This window comes from Kogia breviceps, chromosome 14 (genome assembly GCF_026419965.1).
Source record: "Kogia breviceps isolate mKogBre1 chromosome 14, mKogBre1 haplotype 1, whole genome shotgun sequence".
Lineage (NCBI taxonomy): Eukaryota > Metazoa > Chordata > Mammalia > Artiodactyla > Physeteridae > Kogia > Kogia breviceps.
In genome coordinates, this window is record NC_081323.1 from 60,136,709 (window position 1) to 60,162,564 (window position 25,856).

The 25,856-nt window shown below is 47.0% G+C and overlaps 1 protein-coding gene across 2 annotated transcripts in view; it reads left to right on the forward strand.

Annotated features, from left to right (window-relative positions):
- Window positions 1-25,856, forward strand: part of ABAT (4-aminobutyrate aminotransferase) — an 88,509-nt gene that overhangs the window by 43,728 nt on the left and 18,925 nt on the right. For both annotated transcript variants that reach the window (XM_059038436.2, XM_067012627.1), the window contains exons 2-6: window positions 6,296-6,410; window positions 11,736-11,833; window positions 13,575-13,604; window positions 15,570-15,687; window positions 21,382-21,431. In XM_059038436.2, coding sequence (XP_058894419.1) covers window positions 6,341-6,410; window positions 11,736-11,833; window positions 13,575-13,604; window positions 15,570-15,687; window positions 21,382-21,431 — 366 coding nt within the window. In that variant the 5' untranslated portion in view covers window positions 6,296-6,340. The remainder of the gene's footprint in view (window positions 1-6,295; window positions 6,411-11,735; window positions 11,834-13,574; window positions 13,605-15,569; window positions 15,688-21,381; window positions 21,432-25,856) is intronic.

The window sequence follows — 25,856 nt, forward strand, 5'->3', positions numbered from 1 at the left end:
CCTCCTTTTTCCAGATGTGCCACAGATTGCAGAGGGCATGGCGGGAGGAACAGGGTGATGCTGGGACCCCTTCTGGGGTAAGAGTGGTGGTGGGGGAGCAGCGCTGCCAGGAATTCTCAGTAAACTGCTCGCCACATGCTTCTCAGGGTCAGAAGGGGCCTTAGAAACAGTATGATCTAACACCTACATTTTACACACGAGGAAACCGAGGCCAGGAGAGTGATGTGTCTTCTGTGCCCAAGCCAAACAAGGGCTGTGGTGGACAGTCAGTGACACCGTGACTTTAGATTTGAGGGAAGGGGAATGTTATTGTTAAAGTGTTGTTTTAACACAAATTTCAGACCTGCTCGCTAATTTTAAATATGATCTACTTTAAAAGGCGTGTGGGACTGTCTGCCTTTCACAGCTCAAATGCAGTGAGTCCGGGAGCTGTGCTGAGCTCCGGGTACCTGGTGAACAGGAAAAACTTCATCCCCACTCTCTCGGGGTTTGCATTTTTCTAAGTGTGATTGGAGGGTTTTAGGCAGGAGAGTGATGTGAGATGAATTATCCTTTAAAAAGGTCAGAAACCAATTAGAAAACAGAAGGAGAAGAAGAGAGAAAGCCAGGAACCCCCTGAGGACATCATTGCCCTGTCAGGTGAGAGACAGGCATGACTGGCCCCCAGCAAGACCCCTGGGCACCCAGCTCTCTGCTGTCACTGTCGCTGCTTTCAGGTCTTCGCCCGGGAAAGGGAGCCTCCCCTGTGGTCGACTTGCATCTGAGGGGCCCCAGAGTGAGTCTGCAGGGAGAGTCTGCCTGTAGGCTGTCCCCTTTCCTCGGTGACCCCAGAAACCTCCAGGGATCTCAGACCACAGAGCTCTAGAATCAACGACTGCACTATTACCGTGCATGTGACAGACATCACTAATCTATGACAGCTCTTTTTAAAAAGCTGAGTCTTGCTCTGAATTTCATCAGAGTGCCTATGCACGGTGCCTGGTGTATCACAGGGGCACAGGGACATCTGCTAAGTGAATGAATGAAGCAGATCGGTCAGATGACAATTTGGGATCACACAGCCTGTAGCGGCAGGAATTCAAACGCAGGCCTCTATGATCAGGATGTGTCATTCCCCTCTATGCCTTTTTCTGGTCCTCCCTCTCCCCTCTGTGAAAGAGGAGGGATCCCTCAACAATTCTCTTTTTTATTGAGGTCAAATTCACATAACAAAATTAACTGTCAACCATCTTCAGTGAACAATTCTGTGCCTTTTAATACATTCACAATGTTGTACAACCATCACCACTATCTAGTTGCAAAACTTTTTCATCGCCCCAAACAGAAACCCCGTGTCGATTCAATAGTCACTCCCACTGTCCTCTCTTCCCAGCCCCTGGCAACCACTGATCTGCTTTCTATCTCTTTGGATTTACCTATTCTTGAAGTTTTAGATATAAACAGAATCTTACAATATGTGACCTTTCACGTCTGGATTCTTGCATTTATCATAATGTCTTTGAGGTTCATCCATGTTGTATCAGCGTTTCTTTCCTTTTCATGGCGAATAATACTCCCTGGTATAGACGGGCCACGTGGTGTTCATCTGCTTATCCATTGATGGACAGTGGGTTGTTTCCAACTTTTGATGATTGTGAATGGTGCTGCTGTGAAAAGCGTGTTTATGTATTTATTCCTGTTTTCAGTTCTTTTGGGTGTATACTTAGCAGTGGAATTGCTGGGCCATATCGTACTCCTAAGGCTAACATTTTAAGGAACGCGTAATTCTTTTTTTTTTTTTTTGCGGTACGCGGGCCTCTCACTGTTGTGGCCTCTCCCGCTGCGGAGCACAGGCTCCGGATGCGCAGGCTCAGCGGCCATGGCTCACGGGCCCAGCCGCTCCGCGGCACGTGGGATCTTCCCGGACCAGGCCACGAACCCGTGTCCCCTGCATCGGCAGGCGGACGCTCAACCACTGCGCCACCAGGGAAGCCCAGAACGCATAATTCTTAAACCACCATCTCTAAGGCTGAGGGTTTAGGAGCTGGTCCCTGGCTGCTTCCTCGCCATCAACTCCCACCCTGGTTGGTGCCCTCCTCTCAGCTCACCCCAGCAAGCCCCCCTCCCCAACTCAACGATGACCCCAGCATCTCATTGACATGCTGAGTACTCATTCCCTCCCTGTCCTCTGGGACTTGGCTGAACAGGATCCTTCCGGATAAGACTGGAGCAGCTGGCACCCTCCCTCCTTGAGAGGGTCTCCAGAGGGTTCCATCTGGAGATCAGCTGTTTCTGCCCCTCATCTTCCCTTCCACCGCTCTGTTGATTTCTTGCCTGAAGCCTTGGCCATTCCATGTCCTTTCATGCCTCCGAGCATTAGCTCAGGCCTTACCTCCCCTTTCTTCTGTGACTTCTGAAATCTCGCAGCCTTTCAAGGGGCAGCACACCCCTCAACCCAGAATTAATTTCTCTGTTCCCACGGCACCTTGCTTATACCAGCAAAAGTCAGGGTTCCATTCTGTCTTATATAGAATTAGTTGTTGACAGTGAACTGGAAATTTTTTTCACCTGCATATCCTGCCAGGTTATTTTAAGAATTTATCAACATGATGAGTAAAGCAGCTACTACATTCAATTCTCCCATTTTTTTCCCCTTCATTCCTCTGACACTAAATTAGGAGCTTCAGAAAGAGAGGAGCATTTTATCCATCTTCATTTTCTCCTATGTCTAAATAATGCAGTGCCTTGCCTGAAACAGGTGCCTAATTAATTTTGTTGATTGAATTAGTGGGCCAGGGACAGTGAATGAATGACATTAATTCTTCTGATTGTTGGAAATATATTGTGCTAAGAACTAACGTCTGATAGAGATCAGGTTTCATTATAAGGTCAGTTTCAACTGCGGGCCACTGAAATGTCACTGAGATATATTTCCCAGTGTGACATTTTGTAATTGAAAGTGTATAGATGTGACTTTCACTTTTGCAGAGCATTCAAATGTTAATATGCTAGCTCTCCGAGATTCTCACATTTTCAAAAACACGTCTAGCATTTTCATAAACACATCTAATGGAAATTAAACTGTGTGGAGTCTTAAGTGCTCCCGTTTGAGACCAATGCTCTTAAATGAGAGACAGCAACTACTCTTTCTGCCTAGTTACCAGGCTGCTAAAAATTAACAGGCTTGCATTGAGTTGGCTGTTCTGGAATAGGTCAAATTATCCATTGAGTTATCAAGGAAAGAGTCTGGTTTCTCAGGTAATTTAATGTCGCACCTTCCAAGCCCATGCTTTTCTCAATAATATTTTCTCGGGTGAAAAGCAACAAAATTTCCTCTCTGAACTAGATCATTTGTATTCATCAAGCCCCGTTGCTTCTACGGTAGGTGTTTTGTTATTCACTGACTTAATCAATGTTGTAACGAAGGGTTTGGGGTCAGGCAGTCTGAAGCAATCCTATGACCAAAGCCAAATACCATAACTCCTCTGAGCTTCCATCTCGTCGTCTCTGAAACGGAGAGATACACTACTGCTGGTTGAGCAGATTGAGGGGAATAAGGTACCCTTCAGAATAGTCACTTCCACCCTGGAGGAATCCCGATCCCCCACTGGGGAGAGAAGGTTTGCCGGCCCAGAAGTCTTTATCCTTAGCCACCCTGCAGGGCCTTGCTCCACCTGCAGTGCTGAGTAGAAGCATTATTATGGTTCTGTTTATCGTTTTCTTTTTCTTTTTTTGGCTGTGCCATGTGGCATGTGAGATCTTAGTTCCCTGACCAGGGATCGAACCTGCATCCTCTGCAGTGGAAGCACGGAGTCTAAATCACTGGACCACCGGGAAAGTCCCAGAAGAGGCATTATTATTCCTAGTGCACTCCTAAAATTTGGGGCTCTGATGCTCTAACTGTGCCGTTAGCTAGGATTCTGTTTGCAAGCAACAGAAACCCATTCAAAGTAATGCAAGCAAGCCCAGAAAAGTGGGGAAGGGGGAGGCTTTCTGGACTTTCTTACCAAGGCACTATTAGGATGGGAACACTTTTCCCTCACTCCTGATGTTTCCTCCCATGTGGAGGGACATCTTTGAGCCTAACACTCCTGGCTCTCCCCTGCCCCCACCCACTCACCCACCCCACCCCCGGGGAAGGTAACTCAGGTCCCCCCAACAGGTTCCGAAGTGGGTGCTGCACTCATGGCCGAGCTGAGCTGCAGGCTTGAGATGGAACCAGGGAGTCCCCCACATGCCAGACCCACTTTCTCTCTCCTGTGGCTGCTTCTCTGTAGTGCCCAGGCCACATTCTTCTCCATGAAAAGACCCTGTTTGGGGACTTCCCTGGTGGTCCAGTGGTTAAGACTCTGCTCCCAATGCATGGGGCCTGGGTTCGATCCCTGGTCAGGGAACTAGATCCCGCATGCCGCAACTAATGATGCCGCACGCAGCAACGAAGATCCCGCATGCCGCAACTAAGACACAGCACAGCCAAATTAATTAATTAAACAAAAGACCCTGTTTGAACGCCAGCTCCTCTTACAAGGTAGATAGTGGCTGACCCAACAGCTCCCAGGACTTTGGCCCAGCCAGGACCAGTCAGCTATGACCAGTGGGGCTGGGTCACACAGAACAGACCTGGCTGCCATGTCTACACCCCTGTAGATGGAGGGAGAACTTTCTGAGAATGGTAAATGGTGACATTTGCTGACCCTGGACTCAGACAGCTGAGTTCTGTTTTCAGATCCACCATTAACATCTACGTGCCTCAGTTTCCTCATCTGTAAAAAGGGGATCACATAGCATTGTTGTGGGTGTTAATAATAAATGTTAATAATACTGTATGTAAAGTGCTTAGCACAGTAGAAAGGACTCGGGAAACAGAGTAATAATGAGAAGTGAATACTTCCGTCGTTGTTCTGAGAAACAATACAGGTCAATACCCAGTATTGTAGGTACACAAGGAAAATACATGTGCCAAGTAACAAAGCATGTATTTGGTGAGAAGACCCACAAACAAAAAGATGCACAGAGAGTATGTTTGAATGGCGGCCTGGGGAGAGGGGGATGGAGGGGGGAAGAGGTGATAAAAAGAAGCAAATAAACAATGGGGGAGGGAGGCTTTGCTCCAGGCCCACAATGCAAAAGGCAACTAACAGAGCTAGGCGCGGGGATTTGGGATCAGGGCTTAGGAGCAACCTGGAGAGAATCAACCAACACACCTGTAAAGTGGGAGCTGGGAATCCTGACTCCCTGGGGCTACATAGAGTAACTATCCACCGGGCTCTGGGCCTGTTCCAGTTTCAAAACTGAAAATCGCACATTCCAGGGACCCCTCTCATTCCAGAACAAACTCGGGAGAAGTACAACCCCCAAAATGGGCCACCGGATACGCCTCTGGGTCTGCAGGATTCCCAACCACCGGATATTCTGTATGTGAACAGGACAGAGGGAGCTCCCTGCTTCCCACATTGAGCAGTCATGGTGACGTCTGCTGTGAAGTTCCGTCCGTCTGGGTCTTTCCATCGTGTAGAACACAGGCCTGCCTTGCTTATCCCAGGTGGATGACGCCCTGAGCTTGCCAGCTCACCTACAGAGAGCTCTCAAGTCAACTCTGTCCCCTCTCTTTGATTTTTCCATCTAGAAAATGGGCATAATAATCCTACCTGGCTACAAGGTCAAATGAAAACACATGTGAACAGGCTTTGATTTAAAGTGTATATTCTGGGGAATTCCCTGGAGCTCCAGTGGTTAGGTCTGGAAGCTTTCACTGCTGTGGCCTGGGTTCAATCCCTGGTCCAGGAACTAAGATCCTGCACATCACGTGGTCAAAAAGTTTTTTTAAAGAAGTTTATATTCTGGGCTTCCCTGGTGGCACAGTGGTTGAGAATCCACTTGCCAGTGCAGGGGACACGGGTTCGATCCCTGGCCCGGGAAGATCCCACATGCCGTGGAGCAACTAAGCCCATGCGTCACAACTACTGAGCCTGCAATCTAGAGCCTGTGAGCCACAACTACTGAAGCCCGCATGACCAGAGCCCGTGCTCCGCAACAAGAGAAACCACCGCAATGAGAAGCCCGCACACCAAAACAAAGAGTAGCCCCTGTTCACCACAACTAGAGAAAGGCCACGCGCAGCAATGACCCAATGCAGCCAAAAATAAATAAAATAAAATAAATTTATATTTTTTTAAAGTTTATACTCTGTATGAAAGCAAAGGATTTCATATTAGAAGAACCTTCTCCACTGTGTGGGGAGATTGTGGGGAGTGGGATACTTGGCCAGCAAGGGTGTGGTCTTTGTTGGCATGACTCTGTTTCTGTTTTCTTTCAGGGCAGGAGCGTGTGACAGGGGTCTCTGTTGCCGGTGGAGGTGACCATGGCCTCCATGTTGCTCACCCGGCGGCTGGCCTGCAGCTTCCAGCACAACTACCGCCTGCTGGTGCCCGGTAAGCCCTGGGGAGGTCTCGGCAAGAACTGGCCCTAATGGAAGACACAGTCCAGACTAGGGATTTGCGGTCTGAAAAAGTCCTTGGGGATAAAGGGATCCACTGCCCCACCCACCCCCATAAAACTGTCCCCCTCGCCACACTTCCCATCTCCACCATGTGTTCCTGTCCCCGGTGGACAGCTCTGTAGCGGTCAGGGAGCTGATCCATCTTGGAGCCACTCTGCTGGCACAGAGGTGGTGGCCTCAGCAGCCAGAAGGGCCCAGCTGGCTGCATAGGGATTGTTGGAGAAAACACATAGCTGGGTTTACTGCTGAGAAACAAGAAAACTACAGAAGTCCTTGTAATTCACTGGAAAGCTTCAAGGGCACTGGATGGGAGGCCCCATCCCAGGAATGTCCACCCCACCCTCTCTCTCACCTCCACTCACCCTGCACCCAACCGGCCAACAGTACTGGCTCATTTTAATGCCGTGGTCTCTCTCAGATGCTTCTATTTCTCTCTGCCTCGCTGAGCCCCGTGTAGCCAAGTGAGCATCCTGCCTGCGTGATCTCAGGAGACCTCCCTCCCTATAGTCTAATGAGGAAGGAAAGGGTGAATCCCATTTTACAGATGAGAAAACTGAGGCTCAGAGAAGCAAAGTCATGCAGCCCCTTGAATGCAAGTCAGTCCGGCTCCAAACGCTGGGTTATCATCATCACTCCCCCACGTGCCTCCCAGCGGCTCTGGGAGAGGGAGGCTTGCAGTAGCCTCCTTTGGACGCCAGCCCCTCCAGGCTGTCCCCAGTTTTCAGAGCCCTGTGCTTGTTGTCACAATGTCTCCTTGTTATTGTCAGTCCTGTCTGCCTTCTGAAGACAAATTGTTGGCCGAGGCCTTGGTTTGCATGTTCAGCGTTGCAGGTGTTTATATCCTGAGTGGGATAAAAAGCAGGAATGTTCTCTCCCACAGGTTTTATTTTTAAATAAACATTTTCTTTTGGAATATTTTAGGTATGCAGAGAAATTGCAGAGACAGTACAAAGAGATCCCATATGCTCCTCACCCAGTTTTCCCCAGTGTTAGCATATTACATCACCGGAATGCATTTGTCACAACTGAGGAACTGACCTTGGTTTGTTGCTCTGAACCAAACTGAGACTCGGAGAGGTTATGTAAGTCTCCCAGAGTCTCAGAGCCTGCCGGTGACTGAGCCAGGCTTTGAGCCGAGCCAGGTTGCCCCGGGACCCACACCCTTAACTACATATTAATTATCTATTGTCATATAACATATACCTGCAAACTTAACAGGTTAAAATAATGCATGTTTATTATCTCACAGTTTTTGTGGATTACGAATCCAGGGTGGCTTGGCTGGATGCTCTGGGTCCGGGTCTCTCATGAGGCACAGTTGAGCTGGTACCAGGGCTGTGGTCCTGTGTGAAGGTTCACCAGGGGAGCCGGGGATCTACTCCCAAGCTCACTCATGTGGCTGTGGCTGCATTCAGTGCCACGTGGATGTCTTCATGCAGCAGCTCACAACACGGCAGCTGCTTCCTCAGGGTGAGGGAGAGAAGAGGGTGCCCAAGTGGGGAGCCACAGGCTGCTACCACCGTCACTGTGTTCATATGCTTCCGTGCAGTGCCTCCACCCGTTGGATCACTGCAAAGCCATTAAACACGCTGATAGTTCATGGCCTGAGACAGTGTTCCCAGTGGCATATCAGCAAGTAGAGCACAGAGGCCGGGAGACCAGACAGCAGAATGGTTCTCTCTGGGTGGTGAAATTAGATGTGTTGGTTTTTTCATTGTTGCTTACTGATATTTTCCTTGTTAAGAGTAAGTGGGGTGGACAGTTGAGGGGAGGGATAAGGTATTTTGTTTTGTTTTTAAACAAAAGCAGAGCAAACAACTCCAGTTGAACGTGACCTTGATTTTGGCCGGGCTCACATACAGAACCCTTGCTATTTGGGAAAATGACATTCATTTATTACTCTCAGTAGAACATTAAGAAGACGTTAAAAACATTGGATGGCTGCTTTTACAGTTTAGAGTTAAAAAATGACTCTGGATTGGCATGGCCACAGAGGGCTGGGCTGGATTTACCCACTATGCCTGGTCTTGTGTGTCAGGGCCAACCCTGCCTCCTGGGCATGCTGCTTTATTCATGAATGAAAATGCTGGATCGTTCAATATTAATTCAGACATTTTTTTGGCTTCCTTGTACTTTTGATAGTAATTTGCCTCTGGGGGAAATGAGTCGTTTTGCTGCACACGTTTCATTTGAAAGACCCACATTAGATGAAATGGAAGATACATCAGTTACATTCACAGTATCTGGGAAAGGAGAGGTCCAGCGGACAGATTTCCAGCTTAGCCACTCAACAGATGTGTGACTTTGGGCAAATTAATTGAACTTTCTGAGCTTTAGTGTCTTCTTTAATGTGAGAATCATAATAACGTTTACCACCTAGGGGCTTGGGAGCATTACATGCGGTAGTCCATGTAAATTGCTCAGAATAATGCCTGGTATGTTCACCATTAGTTTTCAGTGAATGGACATCTCCTCATGCAACTTGGTATAAGCGATCCCAGAAAAGGCTTCCTTGACAATTTAAATCTTGTTCTTTTTTTGTGTGTGGTTTATGGCATTATATATCATCAAGAGAAAATTTGTTGTATTGGTATTTGGTTATTTTCCTCTACAAAAAATCAAAATTGAGATATAGTGGGAAAAGCACAAGTATTCTGGATTCAGATTCTGGCCTTGCAACCCACTAGCTGTGTGACCTCAGGAAAGTTGCTTAACCTCTCTGATCCTCATCTGTAAAATGGGGACAACATCATCTCACAAAAAGGTTATGGATTAATTAAAACAAGAGGTGAGCGTTTGCCTAGGTAGGGCCTGCCTAGCACAAAGTAGGGACTGAATCTGTGTTAGCTTCCCCATCTTCCTTTTTCCGATAGCACAATTGCCAAAAAACTCACCAGACTCTGATTTTCAGTATTTCTGCCCAGAGGTTTTGGCCCTCTTCCATCCACACCCACAAAGACTTGGCACATGGTCCCATGCACCTGGCCTTGCACCTGGCCATGGCCTCCCCGCCTCATGCCCCATTGATCTCTGCTCCCAGTGAAAGGATCCTCCCCATCTATCCACTGCCTCTCCGAGCTCCTACCCCAACCCCACCTCCCAGTCCTGTTTACTCATGGTCTTGGCATCCTCATAACCGTGACTCCACATGACCCCACACGCTTCCTGTCATCAGGATCCTTTCAGCTGCAGGTCCCACTGCTAACTCCCTCCATTCCTGGTATTCCCTCTTTCCAGCCCCCAAGAAGTCTGATTCCTACAATGCGATGTCAAGACATTTTCTGGAGAAAGGAAGGGAGGACTTATGTATCCTCATGAGAGGACAACTTACTACTTACAAATTTTTCACTTTCCCCCTTTGCTGGAGACAAAGCAAGACCAGCACTGGTTAAGAGCTCTTTTTATACAAATAGGCATCCCTGTTGAATGCAGGTCTAGTTGGACTCAGTCTTGACCAGTAACCCTGAGCTCTGGAAGAGAGAAAGAGTTTACAGTTTTCTTAAAAGTCATCAATGTGTTCCATGACCTTTAACTCTCTGCTAATGGAATAAATGGGAATTCCCTTTTCATTGTAAGATCAAACAAAAGATAATAAAAGCTGGTACCTTCATGCCTCAAAATAAGGGTAGTGTTGGATTTTAACTGGATTTTACGTTCAAAGGGCTACACTTTATTGCATAATTAATTCAGAAACCTTCTTTGATATTCAAAGCAATTATGAAAAATTAAGAATGAATTTAAATGTGTTTTCTAATATCATGGCTTTTTATAGTTTGGCAAGTTGTGTGTGGTGTGTGTGTGTGTGTGTGTGTGTGTGTGTGTGTGTGTGTGTGAGAGAGAGAGAGAGAGAGACACACACAGAGAGAGAGAAAACAGAGAGAGATGCTAGCATGTTTTAGTGTTAGTTTCCTTTCCTATGTAATGCAAACAATAACAACCTACCCCTCAGGGTTGTGGAAAGATAAAATAAGATCACACATATGATTTATATGAAGCATCTAGAGGTTCCCTAGTTTGATGCAAGCATGGCAACCCATGTAAGAGGAACTCACATTTGCCAACCACCAAATATGTGCCAGGAGGATAAAAGATGAACAGGGACATTTAAAGGATTTCTAGGGGTTACTGATTATAAATCATTACATACTTCTCTTGGATTCTGCACAGCGGTCTTTTGCTTAGGGATCAGTGAGACTTGGAATTGAAACTACCCTTCATTTCAGCAGGATGCTGAGCTAAAAAGCCCTGTGAGGTTAGCCTGGGAACTCAAGTTTATTTAACCCTCTACAAGTTTATTACTACGCAAAAAATGTGAAATCAATTTCAAGCAAATGACTTGTGCCCCAAATATTTTTTAACCAAAAAAGTCTATAAGTGAGGACCACCTGAATTTAGACATTTGATTATTCTCTCCTGGATGATTTTTGATTGATGCAACTAGGGGCACAGCTCTCGGGTGGGTGCTATTGGCATCCAGTGGGTGGAGGCCAGGGATGCCGCTAAACATCCTACAGTGCCCAGGGCAATCTCCCACAGCAGAGAACGATACAGCCCACAATGTCAATAGGCCCGAGGCTGAGAAACTCAGGTCTCTATATACATATGGATATAGATTAAATTGTTTACAGAATTTGGATAATTTTTATTATGGATACATAGCATTCCCAGTATTCCGCTGTCTGTGAAATGGTAGAATATGGCATATTCTATTCAGCAACTCTCCATTGTTGGACATGTAGGTTGTTGTTAGAAACAATACTATGACAAGTATTTTTTGTGTGTTTTTGTTTTTTTTCTTTTTTCTTCTGGCCTCCCTGTGCTGTATGCGGGATCTTAGTTCCTCGACCAGGGATCAAACCCATGCCCCCTGCAGTGGAAGTACTGGACCGCCAGGGAAGTCCCAATATTTTTAACCTATATCTTTGTGCACTGGTCCCGTTATTTTCTTGGGATGAATCCTAAAAACTGAGATTCCTCACTCGAAAGGAATAGGAAGCGGCAGCAGCTTATCTTCGCACCAGCAGGACGTGAGCATGCCTGCTTGCTTACAGCTTCACCGGCACCGGCCTTTCCCATTTCTTTAAATCCTCAGGGCTCTCGTCATGCCCACGTGGCCACACTCAGAGTTCTGGGGCAGTCTGGCGGGGATGAGGCTGAGGTACTGGCACTGCCTCTTGTTAGGGACATTGGGTGTTATAAGGGCAGGAGTCTCACATCTGCTGTCCCCAGGGATTCTCACCATCTTTGTTTACTGCAGGATCCAGACACATCAGTCAGGCCGCAGCCAAAGTCGACATTGAATTTGATTATGATGGGCCTTTGATGAAGACGGAAGTCCCAGGGCCTAGATCTCTGGTGAGTTGAGCACAGCTGAATGGTGTGTTTCAGAAAAGAGCAAAAAGTGTCCATGGGGCAAGAACACAGCCAAGCTGAGGGCCCCGTATCCTTAGCTGCTTTCAGAGAGGTCATCATTAGAGATCCAGAACCTTAAACCAAGCCATTCCTTCATAAGAAGCCAAAGAAGTCTTCTCAGAGGAGATGTATCAGTTGTCTATTGCCACAGTAATGCTGTGTAACAAACAATCACAAAACCTCAGCAGCATACAAGTTGCTCATGCATCCAGGGTTAACTGGCAGTTGGGTAGGCAGCTCTCCTGGGCTCATCTACATGCCTGAGGGATGATTGGCTAGGCTTGTCTTGGGTCACTGTGGTGACTTGGCTCTGCTTTGTGCATCTCTCATGCTCCAGCCAGCCATGCTGAGCTTGTTCTCACAGTGATGGAAGAGGAGAGCTTGCTATAGGTCTCTTGAGCTAAGCTCCACACTGGCCCACCATCATTTCCACATCATTCTGTTGGCCAAAGCAAGTTACATGGCTTGCTTTGAGTCCAGAATCAGGGGCCGGAGCAGAACATTCCAACAACAGTGAAGGAACATGACGATGTGATATGGCACAGGGAATGTATAGCACATGCCCCACTGAGCTTGATCTTAAAGGGCCACAAGGAGGAATTGGATGAAGGAGTGCATTCTGTTCTAGGAAAGGGGAATGGTGTACGGAGAAGCCCTCAGGGTGACAGAACAGGGTGTATGAGAGGCATTGGGTAGCTCTGAATCCCTGGAATTGATGTTAGCCTGTGAGATGGAAGAGACACAGATGAGTGAGGGGTGTTGCTGCTTCTACTCAAAGAAGCTACAAAACCTGCATACAAGACACTTTGGAAGGCTGGTTAACCTTAATTTTGTGTTGTAATGTGCAATACTGTTTCTAATGTTTGCACCTAAAAAAATAACAGTGTAAACCTTTTTAATACAAATTTATTTTCTTTGCATATTTTGCAGATTTTATCCACAGTGTCTTTTTTTTAAGTCAAAAGCTGTCTCTTTTGTCGTTGAAACTATTTAATAAATCCAGAAATCTTTGTACCGATGTAAATGATTGTAGTTATTTTGCATAGTCTTTTGCTGACAAAAGACTTTTTTCATGCATATTTCTATTGGGGAGGGGTGGATTTTAATTTAATAATAGTAAAATACTTGGAATAAATTTCATATTCTTGTCATGAATATTATTTTGTAATTTTACATGGAAATATATAGTTTTATGACACTAATTGCTAAAGTTTACTTTAAGTTGACTTGTTTTTAAAGAAGAAATCCTTGTAATAGTAAAACCACTAGTTTATAATTCACAGTTTCTATGTGGAATTGTACAAGTGGGGTGTTCATATTATAATTATAAATGGTTATTTGATGTGCAAATTTCTATTTTCAGTTAATTTTATTTTCCTAATGGGGTGTTAAAGCCTTTTTTTACCCCTAAATAAAAAGAGAGCCCATGCTTTTCTGGACATTAGATAAATATCTTCAGCTTAAATTTTTTTGTTAAATAGTTTATTTCACTGTTATCTTTGAAGTATCTAAACCTCCAGCCTATCTGTTGTACTGGTAATTTAACTGGCAGGAATTGTTTCCTGCCAACTAATTCTATTAAGCAATTTTTAAATATTTATAATATTGGGAAAACATGAAAGATTTTAAGCTGCTCTGGCAAGCATGTGTCCTTGCTATAATGCTTTTCTCTTCTCTCCTGCAGGAGTTAATGAAACAGCTGAATCTAATTCAGGTGAGTGGGGATGAAATAACAATCCTTCCATTGCTTCTTCGTTACAATTTCGCCAAAGGACACAAACACTTAATCTGTGCTGGCTGTTTTTTAAAACATGCAGCTGACTTTTGATCTAAACATTTTTTTCTAATTTCCCTTGTGATTTTTTCTTTGACTCATTGGTTATTTATGTGTTGTGTAATTTCCACATTTTGGTGAACTTCCTAAACTTCTTTCTTTCTTTCTTAAAAAATTTTATTTATGGACACGTTGGGTCTTCATTGCTGTGCGTGGGCTGTAGTTGCAGCGAGCAGGGTCTATGCTTCTTTGTGGTGAGCAGGCTTCTCGTTGCAGTGGCTTCTCTTGTTGCGGAGCACGAGCTCTAGGCGCGCGGGCTTCAGTAGTTGTGGCACGTGGGCTCAGTAGTTGTGGCTCATGGGCTCTAGAGTGCAGGCTCAGTAGTTGTGGTGCACAGGCTTAGTTGCTCCACGGCATGTGGGATCTTCCTGGACCAGGGCTCGAACCTGTGTCCCCTGCGTTGGCAGGTGGATTCTTAACCACTGTGTCACCGGGGAAGCCCCCCAAACTTCTTTCTGTTATCGATTTCTAATCTCATCTCATTCTATTGGGGTTGGAAACTTATTTTGAGTGATTTCAATCCTTTGAAATTTATTGAGCCTTTTTTATGGCCTAGCATATCGTCTATTCTGGAAAATGTTCCACATGTGCTTGAGAGGGACGTGTACCCTACTGTTGTTGGGTGGGGTGTTCCATGCATGTTTGTGAGATCTATTGATCTAGAGTGTATTCACGTTAATCTTCTGCCTATTTGTTCAATCCGTTGCTGAAAACCAGATACCAAAGTCTACAACTAGTCTTATAGAATTATTTTTCCCTTCAATTCTGTTGGGTTTTGCTTCATGTATTTTGGGGCTGTGTTACCAGGTGCTTATATGTTTATAGTCGTCTTAGTGGATGGACCCTTTTGTCATCATAAAATGCCTCTCTTTACCTCTAGGAACATTTTATTTGTTTTATAGTCAATTTTGTCTGATATTAGTAGACACCATTGCATCTTTCTTATGATTGCTGTGAGAATCATATATCTTTTTTTTTTTTTTTTTTTTTTTTTTGTGGTATGCGGGCCTCTCACTGCTGTGGCCTCTCCCGTTGCGGAGCACAGGCTCCGGACGCGCAGGCCCAGCGGCCATGGCTCACGGGCCTAGTCGCTCCACGGCACGTGGGATCTTCCCGGACCAGGGCACGAACCCGTGACCCCTGCATCGGCAGGCGGATTCTCAACCACTGCGCCACCAGGGAAGCCCGAGAATCATATATCTTTTCCCATATTTTTACTTTCAACCTCATTTGTATTCTTGAATCTAAAGTATGTCTCATGTAGACAGCATATAACTGAATCTTTTTATCCAGTCTGATGATTTCTGATTTTTTTTATTGAATTGTTTAATCTACACACAGTTAATGTTATTATTGGTATAGTTGTATTTACAGCTTCCATTTTATTTTTTGCCCTCTCTCTGTCTCATGTCTTTTTTGTTCCTCTCTTCATTTTCTACTAATTTTTTGTACATCAAGTGAATATCTTCTAGTGTACCATTTTCATTTCTTTCATAATCACTATATATTTTTTAGTTTTCTTTGGCCCTAAGACTTACTATATACATTTTAACTTTTCAGAATCTTCTTCAGTTATATCTCAATCTTTTTTGTGGTGATATATAAAACACATACAGAAAAAAATCATCAAATACAAATCCACAGCCTAATAAACAATTATAAAGCAAATCACCCATGTAATTACCAGCAGCGCAAAAAATCCAACACTGCCAGCACCCACAGATACGGTCCACATGTCCATAAATGGGCAGGGCATGGCTTACTTCATCAGTTCAAGCTTAATCCTCAAAGACTGAGGATCTAAGGAATTGCAGTGAGCCTGATCCAGTCTCTCCTTTCCCCAAGAATGCAGAAGCTGTGCACTTTTTCTGCAATTACGAAGAGAGCCGAGGCAACTACCTGGTGGACGTGGATGGCAACCGGATGTTGGATCTTTATTCCCAGATCTCCTCTGTCCCCATAGGTAAGAGCTGGAAAATCGGTCCCTGAATGTAGCCTCTGTCTCTGTGTTAGTTGTGGCTCTCCAGACTTCAGCCACTCCTTCCAAGATGTGCGTCCTTGTGTGCAGCCAGACACTCCCCTCGAGGGCAGAGAAAAGGAACAAGTCATTCGTAGAGCATGTATTACTAGGAGCTTTACATGTCTTTTCTCATTTACTCCTCCCCAAAACCCTACAAGTTATGGATCTGGGTAAATATGCCCATTTTGTAGGTAGATGAGCAAAGCTTGGAGAGGAAGCATAGGTAGAACGTGAATTCGTGTCCAATGGTCAGCAGTCTTAGGATTCCTGGAAGAAGATCCTGAGGCAGCGATTTGGTGCAAGTGGTTAACTGAGGGAGAGCTCTTGGGAGAAAGGGCAGGGAGGGAGAGAGCAGAGGGCGGGGGGAAATTAAGAAGGATGAGGTCTCAGCCAGAGACCAGCCACGTCCTCATTCTCCACGGGGGTCTCTGAAGCGTGCATTGCACCCCAGAGTCGGTCCCAGACCAAGGCAAAGACCAAGGCAAGGCCTTTGGGTACCCCTGGGCCAGTCGGTCCTTGCCCATCAGCTGCCAGAAGGAAGGACTTGTGTCGTCTCTTGGGCGAAGCGGCTTCCATTCACCAGGGGCAGTTTTCCAGAGGAGGAGGCAGCTGGAGCCATTAGCAGCACTGCTCCCCCCGCCAACACACACACACACAGCAGCTGGGAGAGGGGTGGCTTGCCCAGGAAAGGTGACTTGGAGGGGCACCAGTAGCCTCCGCCTTACCAGGCTCGCCTCCTGGCCATCCAGAGCAAGGCTGTGCTGCTGCAGGAGGGCATGGCAGACAGGACAGACAGGGCTGATTGGCACATGCAGGTGGCTGCTGTTTGTAGCTTGGATGGTCGATGTTTCTTGGGTCGATGGATTACCCATGGCATCCACTGGTTTGTAGGCTGAGCGTCGGATGAAACCGGTCCCTTAGTGGATGATGCCAGACATCCTGGGCTCCCCATCAACAGCTCCCCATCCCCCTCCAAGCCCCTGCACTCAGCCGCCTGGGGTCTTTCCCCTGAGACCCCCCCTTTAGGTCTCCATGCCTCTTCTGCCTTCCCCCTGCCCAGTCCCTCGAACCTGTTTATTTCCCATTAGGATGAGATTCTATGGGAAAAGAACCTTAAAAAAAAAAAAGGGAATGGATATATGTATATACATAACTGACTCACTTTGCTGGACACCTGAAGCTAACACAACATTGTAAATCAACTCTACTCCCATAGGGGACTTCCCTGGCAGTCCAATGGTTAAGACTCCACGCTTCCACTGCAGGGACACGGGTTCGATCCCTGGTTGGGGAGCTAAGATCCCACATGCTGCGCAGTGCGGCCAGAAAATAAAAAATAAAAAGAATCATACCCTCGCCCCCCAAAAAAGCTATACTCCAATAAAAATTTTTTTTTAAAAAATGAGATTTGGGGAATTCCCTGGCAGTCCAGTTGTTAGGACTCAGCACTTTCACTGTGGAGGCCCAGGTTCGATCCTGCTTGGGGAACTAAGATCCAGCAAGCTGCACAGCGAGGCCAAATTTAAAAAAAAAAAAAGGGGGAGGAGATTCCACAGTTGGCAGATGACTCATTGTTTGGGGGAAGTTCATCATTCAGAGATCCCTTGGCCTCTGAAGGCGATTTGGAGTCTAAGATTTACAAAACCCTCTCTCCATATCCTATTGGAGTGAACGGGATAAGATCTCAAGTCTTTCTGGGACTGTGGGCCAGTCTCCTCCCGGCTAACCTCTGCGTCCTTCACCCCCCCCACACCGGGGCTCCTTCTGATTTAATCCCCAGCCAGCCAGCATCTCTACTGGGGGGTGGGGTGGGAGGATAGGGCTGGCAGTAGCTGTCAAAAGACCAGAAGTTCTAAAAAGTTCTCTCTCTGGCCACCTTTTTTCCCACATCTGTAGTCACTGAGATGATTTTTTTTAACTAATAATTATTGAGAAATTACTGTCTGTCTGGCATAGTGCCTTCCATGTTATCTCATGTAATCCCTAAGACCATCCTATACCATCGAGTCTTTTACTATCACTTCCAGTTTATTGATAGGGAGCCAGGTTTCAAGGGGTTGCAGGTTCCCCCAGCTGTCCAGGGAGCCCAGGATTTGAACCAATGACTCTGCCTCTCAAGCTGACTTCTGTAATAGCAGCCTCCCAGACAGCCGCCCCTGCCCTGCAGTACGGGGGCCCATGGCATCAAAAGCCCAGGCGTAGGATTTCCTGATCAGAGGGCCAGCTCCACTTTCATCTCTCCTTCTGAAGCCAACAGGAAATGCTGCATCTGTGGCTTAATTTGATTCCCTGAAACTGCCTTATCTACTGAGGCAGAAAAGTCATAAACACCCAGGCAGTGTGATAAAAAGTCAGAGCTGGAAGACCTCTAGCCAAAGGTCAGTTGGAAAAGCCCCCCAGAGTGTTCCTTCCTTGAGTACTGAGCACTCCCCAGCCTTGGTCCCAGCACAGCTGGGAGTGGGGCGGGGAGGGGTGGAGTGGAGAGGCAGAGGAAGAATGTTAATTACTCGCTCCCTCGTTCCTCACATCACTGCCCCAAACCGGGCTCCCTGCATCCCGCAGAGTGAAACCACAGGCTTTTGAAATCTGTTCACTCTTTGATTCCATCAGGAGAGAGTCTCCCCTGGGTGATGCTGGGTCTTTAACACCTGAATCTACACTTGTTAATCTCTTGTTATAGAGGAAATCAGGCCCCAGGTTCAGAGCCTTGGGCAGCTTTTTCACCCTAGTGATAGAAAGTGTCCGTTCAAAAGTAAATCTTTTGGTCTTGTTTATGGTTTCCTTTGCTGTGCAAAAGCTTTTAAGTTTCATTAGGTCCCATTTGTCTATGTTTGTTTTTATTTCCATTTCTCTAAGAGGTGGGTCAAAAAGGATCTTGCTGTGATTTATGTCATAGAGTGTTCTGCCTATGTTTTCCTCTAAGAGTTTGATAGTGTCTGGCCTTACATTTAGGTCTTTAATCCATTTTGAGTTTTTTTGTGTGTATGGTGTTAGGGAGTGTTCTAATTTCATACCTTTACATCTAGCTGTCCAGTTTCCCCAGCACCACTTATGGAAGAGGCTGTCTTTTCTCCACTGTATATTCTTGCCTCCTTTATCAAAGATAAGGTGACCATATCAAAAGACAACCCTCAGAATGGGAGAAAATATTTGCAAATGAAGTAACTGACAAAGGATTAATCTCCAAGATTTACAAGCAGCTCAATAACAAAAAAACAAACAACCCAATCCAAAAATGGGCAGAAGACCTAAATAGACATTTCTCCAAAGAAGACATACAGATTGCCAACAAACACATGAAAGGATGCTCAACATCATTAACTACTAGAGAAATGCAAATCAAAACTACAGTGAGATATCATCTCACACCGGTCAGAATGGCCATCATCAAAAAGTCTAGAAACAATAAATGCTGGAGAGGATGTGGAGAAAAGGGAACACTCTTGCACTGCTGGTGGGAATATAAACTGATACAGCCACTATGGAGAACAGTATGGAGCTTCCTTAAAAAACTAAAAATAGAACTACCATATGACCCAGCAATCCCACTACTGGGCATATACCCAGAGAAAACCATAATTCAAAAAGAGTCATGTACCACAGTGTTCATTGCAGCTCTATTTACAATAGCCAGGTCATGGCAGCAACCTAAGTGTCCATCATCGGATGAATGGATAAAGAAGATGTGGCACATATATACAATGGAATATTACTCAGCCATAAAAAGAAACGAAATTGAGATATTTGTAGTGAGGTGGCTGGACCTACAGTCTGTCATACAGAGTGAATTAAGTCAGAAAGAGAAAAACAAATACTGTATGCTAACACATATATATGAAATCTAAGATTAAAAAAAAAAGTCATGAAGAACCTAGGGGTAAGATGGGAATAAAGACACAAGACCTACTAGAGAATGGACGTGAGGATATGGGGAGGGGGAAGGGTAAGCTGTGACAAAGTGAGACAGTGGCATGGACATATATACACTACCAAACGTAGGGTGGATAGCTAATGGGAAGCAGCCGTATAGCACAGGGAGATCAGCTCGGTGGTTTGTGACCACCTAGGGGGGTGGGATAGGGAGTGTGGGAGGGAGGGAGATGCAAGAGGGAAGAGATATGGGAACATATGTATATGTATAACTGATTCACTGTTATAAAGCAGAAACTAAAACACCATTGTAAAGCAATTATACTCCAATAATGATGTTTAAAAAAAAGTAAATCTTTTTTTTTTTTGGCTTCTCTGCAAAGCTTGCGGGGATCTCAGTTCCCCGACCAGGGATCGAACCAAGCCATGGAAGCAAAACCCTGGAATCCTAACCATTAGACCACGAGGGAAATCCCAAAGTAAATCTCTTTAAATTAAAAAGTTAATTGGTTTAAAGAAAGTAGGTGCAAAGTATGCATGATAAAAAAAAATGTGATACTTGAATACTGAGGGTTTTTCTCCAAAGTCTGCTTCGTGCTCCAAGAGTCACTGATTAGTCTTTTCTCATCTGTAACAGTTTTGACTTCTAGCCTGTGTCACTGTATCTTCACATTGTTCCATCATTCAACCAGTATCTATCGGGCTGAACTCTTGGCGTCTGCCTTTGAGGGTCTTACATCTGGTCTTCTGACTTCTGTGCCTCCTACAAACTTGGCCTTCCTGCAGAAGTTGTTGCCAGGATTAGCAATAAGGAACAGAAAGCCCCCTGCACACAGTAGATGCTCAGTAAATGGCGGTAAAGGCTCTGCAGAGCCCAGGACATCTGGCTCCAGTGCTGTGTGGGCCTGTCTTACTCTTCCCTCCTCTATGATAAAAATCTCCCATTTTATCGAGCATCTACTATGTGCAAGAGACTTTGTGTTCATTATTGCTAATCCTGGCAACAACTGATCTGCTGCTGATGGACGTTAGGTTGCTTTCAAGCCTGCAGATATTGGTGAGTCACCATGAAGATAGGTGTACATAGGTTTTTTGGTTTTTGTCTTTTTTTGCCATGCCACCTGTGGCATGTGGGATCTGAGTTCCTTGGGCAGGGATCAAACCCACATCCCCTGCAGTGGAAGCACAGAGTCTTAACCACTGGACCCCCAGGGAAGTCCCTACGTGGGTTTTTATTCACGTGTAGGATAAATTCGTACAAGAGCAATTTTGCGGAATCAAAGGGCATCCTCGGCTTTGTCGCGGGGTGGCAGGCCCAGGCTGGACATAAGCAAATGTGTGCAGGTAGCACCGGTTGTGCTGGTCGCAGAGTGCAGGCAGCATCCTTCCCTCCCCCAGTCCCTGACCAAATGCCTGTTGAGATTTGACTCAAGCGGAAGGCAAGGACCACGTTTGCAATTCGTCACGCAGGCCTGGGGAACCCTCCCAACCCTGGTCCCGGGTTAGCTTTAACCTTCATTCACTGTCTGTCTCATCCAGTGTGTCTCCCACCTGAACATCAGAGTCACCCAGAGAACTAGTGGAAGATTTGGGGGCCTCACCCTGAGTGATTCTGAGTCAGGGGAATCTGGGCTGGGTCCCAGGAATTGGCCTTTGTGTGTAGAGAGTTGCAGGGTTGGAAGGGAAGGGAGGGGGCAGGCAATGGGGGGAGGGACATGGGACCCCCAGATCCGATGCTGGTCTCTAACCATATCTTCCTCTCCCCAGGTTACAACCATCCTGCTCTCATGAAACTCATCCAACAGCCTCAAAATATGGTGAGTCCCCGGGTTATGTAGTGTTCACAGAGATTCAGAGGATCACTGGGGCAGCCTTTGGAAACAGTCCATCCATTCAGTCATCCCTTAAATATTTATTGAGCACATACTATGCGCTAAGTGCTTGGTATGCCTTGGGTGAGCAAAAACACAATGCCCTGCTCCCATGGAGGCAGCCAGTTAGCCACACACATAAGTAGAGAAATGCAAACATACTAAGTGCTACAGACCGAGGCAGTCAGTGCTATGTGGGCATAAAACAGTGATAATGATAATAATGAACAATAGTTACGAGCATAATATGTGTAAACACTGTGGCTGGCACTTTACAGATTGAATATTGCCAAGTCTATGAGGCAGCTACTGTTGTTATCCCTGTTTTACAGAGGAGGGAACTGAGGCACAGAGAGGTTAAGTATTTGTCCAAGGTCACACAGCTAGAGGAGGTGCTGGGAATAAAACCCACGGGAGCTGGGCTTTTTGGGGATGGAGGGGCCGGGGGTCAGGGAAGAGTGGTCCCTGTAGGGAGAGGAGGGTGGGAGGGAGAGGTGCAGCGAGCTTCAGGAACAAAAGAGGACAGCGCAGCCAGAGCAGAGAGGGCCAGGAAGGATCCAAGTATGACTGGAGTGGCAGGCAGGGGGCAGGTGACACACAGTTTCTCATCCTCGGCACTGTTAACATTTGGAGCTGGCTTCTCCTCTGTTGTGGGCACCGTTGATGATTGATGATACTGGCTGTAACACACACACGGAGACATGCATACATGCTGAGTGTACTGTTGAATGAATTTTCCCTTGTACCCCAGTGTTTCTCAACTTTCTTTTTTCAATTATCACTCCCTTAAGGAGCCTTTTTAGACATTAGTTTCCTGTTGCTGCCATCACAAACTACCGCCAGCCTAGGGGTTTAAAACAACACACATTTATGGTTTCACAGATCTTGTGGGTCCAGAGTCTGGCCGGCTCAGCTGAGTGCTCTGCTTTGGGGCTCACGAAGCTGAGGTCACCTCTTAGCTGCAAGCTCTGGGGGAGGATCCGCTTCGGGGCTCAGGCAGGTCGTTGGCAGAGTTTGTTTCACTTGGTCCTTCCATCGTCAAGCCAGCAACGGCTGGTCCAATCCCTCTCTCTGCCTCTGCCCTTTAGCAAAGGGCTTGTGCGGTTGCACTAAGCTCATCCAGAAAATCCAGAACAGTCTCCTTTCTGCACTGAATAAGAAGCTTAATTACATCTGCAAAGTTCCCTCTGCCATATGATACTGGGTTGACCAAAAAGTTCATTGCGATTTTTCCGGAAAACCCCGAACGAACTTTTTGGCCAAACCAATATATTCACGTAGATAATAAGCGCCATAGAGATCTCTGTGCTTTCTATATCACAAGGGTAAGATGCTTTTCACCCCCACTGAACTCAACATGCCCTGACCCAGTTCCTATTCCCCCAGACCAAATTAGGCCGACGACTCCCCTTCTTTTTTTTTTTTTGCGGTACGCGGGCCTCTCACTGTCGTGGCCTCTCCTGTTGTGGAGCACAGGCTCCGGACGCGCAGGCTCAGCGGCCATGGCTCACGGGCCCAGCCGCTCCGCGGCATGTGGGATCCTCCCGGACTAGGGCACGAACCCGCGTCCCCTGCATCGGCAGGAGGACTCTCAACCACTGTGCCACCAGGGAAGCCCTCCCCTTACTTCTACAGCACATAAGTAGAATTGTACCGGGTGTGCTATTTATCACGTCTGGCTTATTTCACTCAAAATCCATGTGAAGATGCGTCCTTGGCAGCCGCAGAGGATCCATCCTCCTGGCTCTAATCATTCCATTGTGTGAACACACTGCAATTAACATCCTACCTACCGCTGATGAGCATCTGGGTCGCTTCCTACTGTGAACCTTCCAGTGTGTCTTGTGATGACACATTCACGCGTCCCATGATACAAGGCCAGTCCATCTCTGGCCATAGTGAGCGCACACAGTTGGCCTCAGCGGATGCCGCCAGACAGTTTTCCAAACTGGGCGTGGGGATTCTTCTCCCTCCAGCAGTGTGAGAGCTCCGGCCACTCCCCGCCCTCCCGGGCATTGAGTGTCATTGGGGCTTTTGTTTTTCTCAGGTGTGACATACGTGTCCACACATGACAAAGAGTGTGATTCCTAAAAAGGAAATCAAAGAAAAGCAGGGAGACTGAGAGCCCGACCATGTCAGGAGCCGACTCTCCAGCCTTAAACGTTTTCCCTTGACTCTGAACAGCAGAAGATAATAGGAAAAAACTCTCGGGTCCTCTTTACCTGTGGGTCTGCCTGCCTGGGAGGGGCCTGGGCGTGGTTCTCACCTCCAATTAGTTGACAAGTCTAGGGGCTGCTCCAGCAGAAACCGCGTCCTCCGGAGGGTGTCTGGCGAGGCCCGTTGGTGGCTCCATGCGTGTGTTTACATTCAGAGCCCCGCTTTGTTTCGAAACGTTCTGCGGATCCCAGATGCCTCAGCAGTTGGTGCTAAAAAACTGTGTCAACAAACACACCAGACACATTTGCAATGTCAGCTGCCTCCGGAGGCACAGTTGCCCAGCAGCACGTGACTTCCAGGCCCAGGGATTCTGATTTCGGGGAATGCCCTGCCCCCACCTATCCCTGCCCGGAACCTGGACCTGGGTGCCACCCTCCATCCTCCCTTCCCCCACCCAGTCCGGGGCCTGTCCTGGCTCTGCCCCCAACTTCCACCTGGAGTTTCCTCAACAGCCCCTCTTCATCACTGCCCCCCACCTCGACGTCCATTCTCACCTCCTCCAAGCCACACTCCAAACTGCGCTGTGCCTGGAACCCTCTCCTGGTACCTACTGCCTTCAGGATGCATCCCAGCTCCTCCACTGCAAGTGTAAAGCCCTTTGTGATCTGGCTTCTGCTTCTTCAGCCTCATTTCTTGACATCTGTTTGCTTACTGATGGATGGAGTACCTACTATGTGCTGGGCACTGTCCTTGGTGCTGGATTTGATGGCGAGATCACGGTCTAGATTACAGTCCAAAACAGTCTAGACGATAGTCTGGATCACAGATTAGATCCGTCTAGACCACCATCTAGACCGTAGTCTGCATCATGGTCTAGATCACAGTCTGTGCTGACGTCCTGCAGAGGGCACGGTGACGGGCACAGCCTTAGAGAAGTGACAGCTGACCGCCACAAGCTCAGCAGAGTATATCTGGGGCATCAGACCAGACGACCGTTGATTGACGTCTTGGGTCTTCCAAACCCTTAGCGGGAAATGTGCTCAGGTGGTGGTCAAGGTATTTTACCTGTCCTGGGCAGGCTCCTGCCAAGTCATTGAAGTTCTGAGAAGGGCTTATCAACCCTTTTGTACCTCGAACACATCATCCATTACTCATGTGCCGTGTCACTTGGATCCAATATCTGGGTTCCAGTTAGAACTTATTATGTCACCAGGGCCGTCTCATTACATTGCCCACAGGTTATACAATAATTATTGGGCATTGCACATGCCCAGTCATTGCAATGTGTGATGAGTGCCGACTGACATCCATGGCACCTTGGCTAGGCTGGCTGGAGGGCAGCTGGCGTGGCCAGCTAAGACATCAGTGTGGCCTCCAGGCCTTTCCACCTGAGTGATTCTGTCCTTCAAGACTGAGCTCCTACCTCATCTGTATGTTGTGTTTTCCCACTGGCTCCTTCTGAGCACCCAAGAAGGGATCCTCATTTTTGCAAATGAGGACTCTAAAGACCAGAGAGGTTAAGTGACTTGCCTCAGGTTGCACAGCCACTTAAATCAAAGCTCATTCTCTTCCCACTACAGCAGGTCTGATGGCCAGGATTCTAGAAACCTGTCCTCAATTGATTCTGCTACCCAAAGTCCCAGGTATCTTCTGTTCTTCATGAATATCACGCTTTGCCAAACAAGAATACCACCTCCACATCTTCCCTGGGCCCAGATAGGCAGTCCTGCTGCCAGCCCGGCCATCCCCTCTGTGAGCTGCTTCCCCCGCTGCCAGTGATGGCAGTTCGCCTCCACCCTGATCTCGTGCTATGCTTGATTTCTTTGGAGCCCCATTAATACCTCGAAGCCAAAACAAAAGGCCCCTCAGCAGCCCCCACAGGCCACCCAAGGTCTCCGGGCTGTGCCAAGTAAACTTGTGTCCAGCACTGACATTTTCAGATGGAGACTGCTTGCGGCATCTGGCAGAGGGTGGGATCTGAAGTCAGTAAACCTGGGTTTGAGTCGTGGTTCTGCCCCTTCCTGTCTGTGTGACTTGGGGCAGGTTGCTTGACCTCTCTGGGTCTCCGTTTCCCCAGCTCTACAATGAAAACGGTTAACTCCCTCCACCGCTTATCCTAGACCCACCTGGCTGGTCACAAAGAAGAGTCAACAGAGGTATGAGCCTGCCACGAACTCTACTGGGCCACACCAAATCCCAATGCCACCAGAAGGA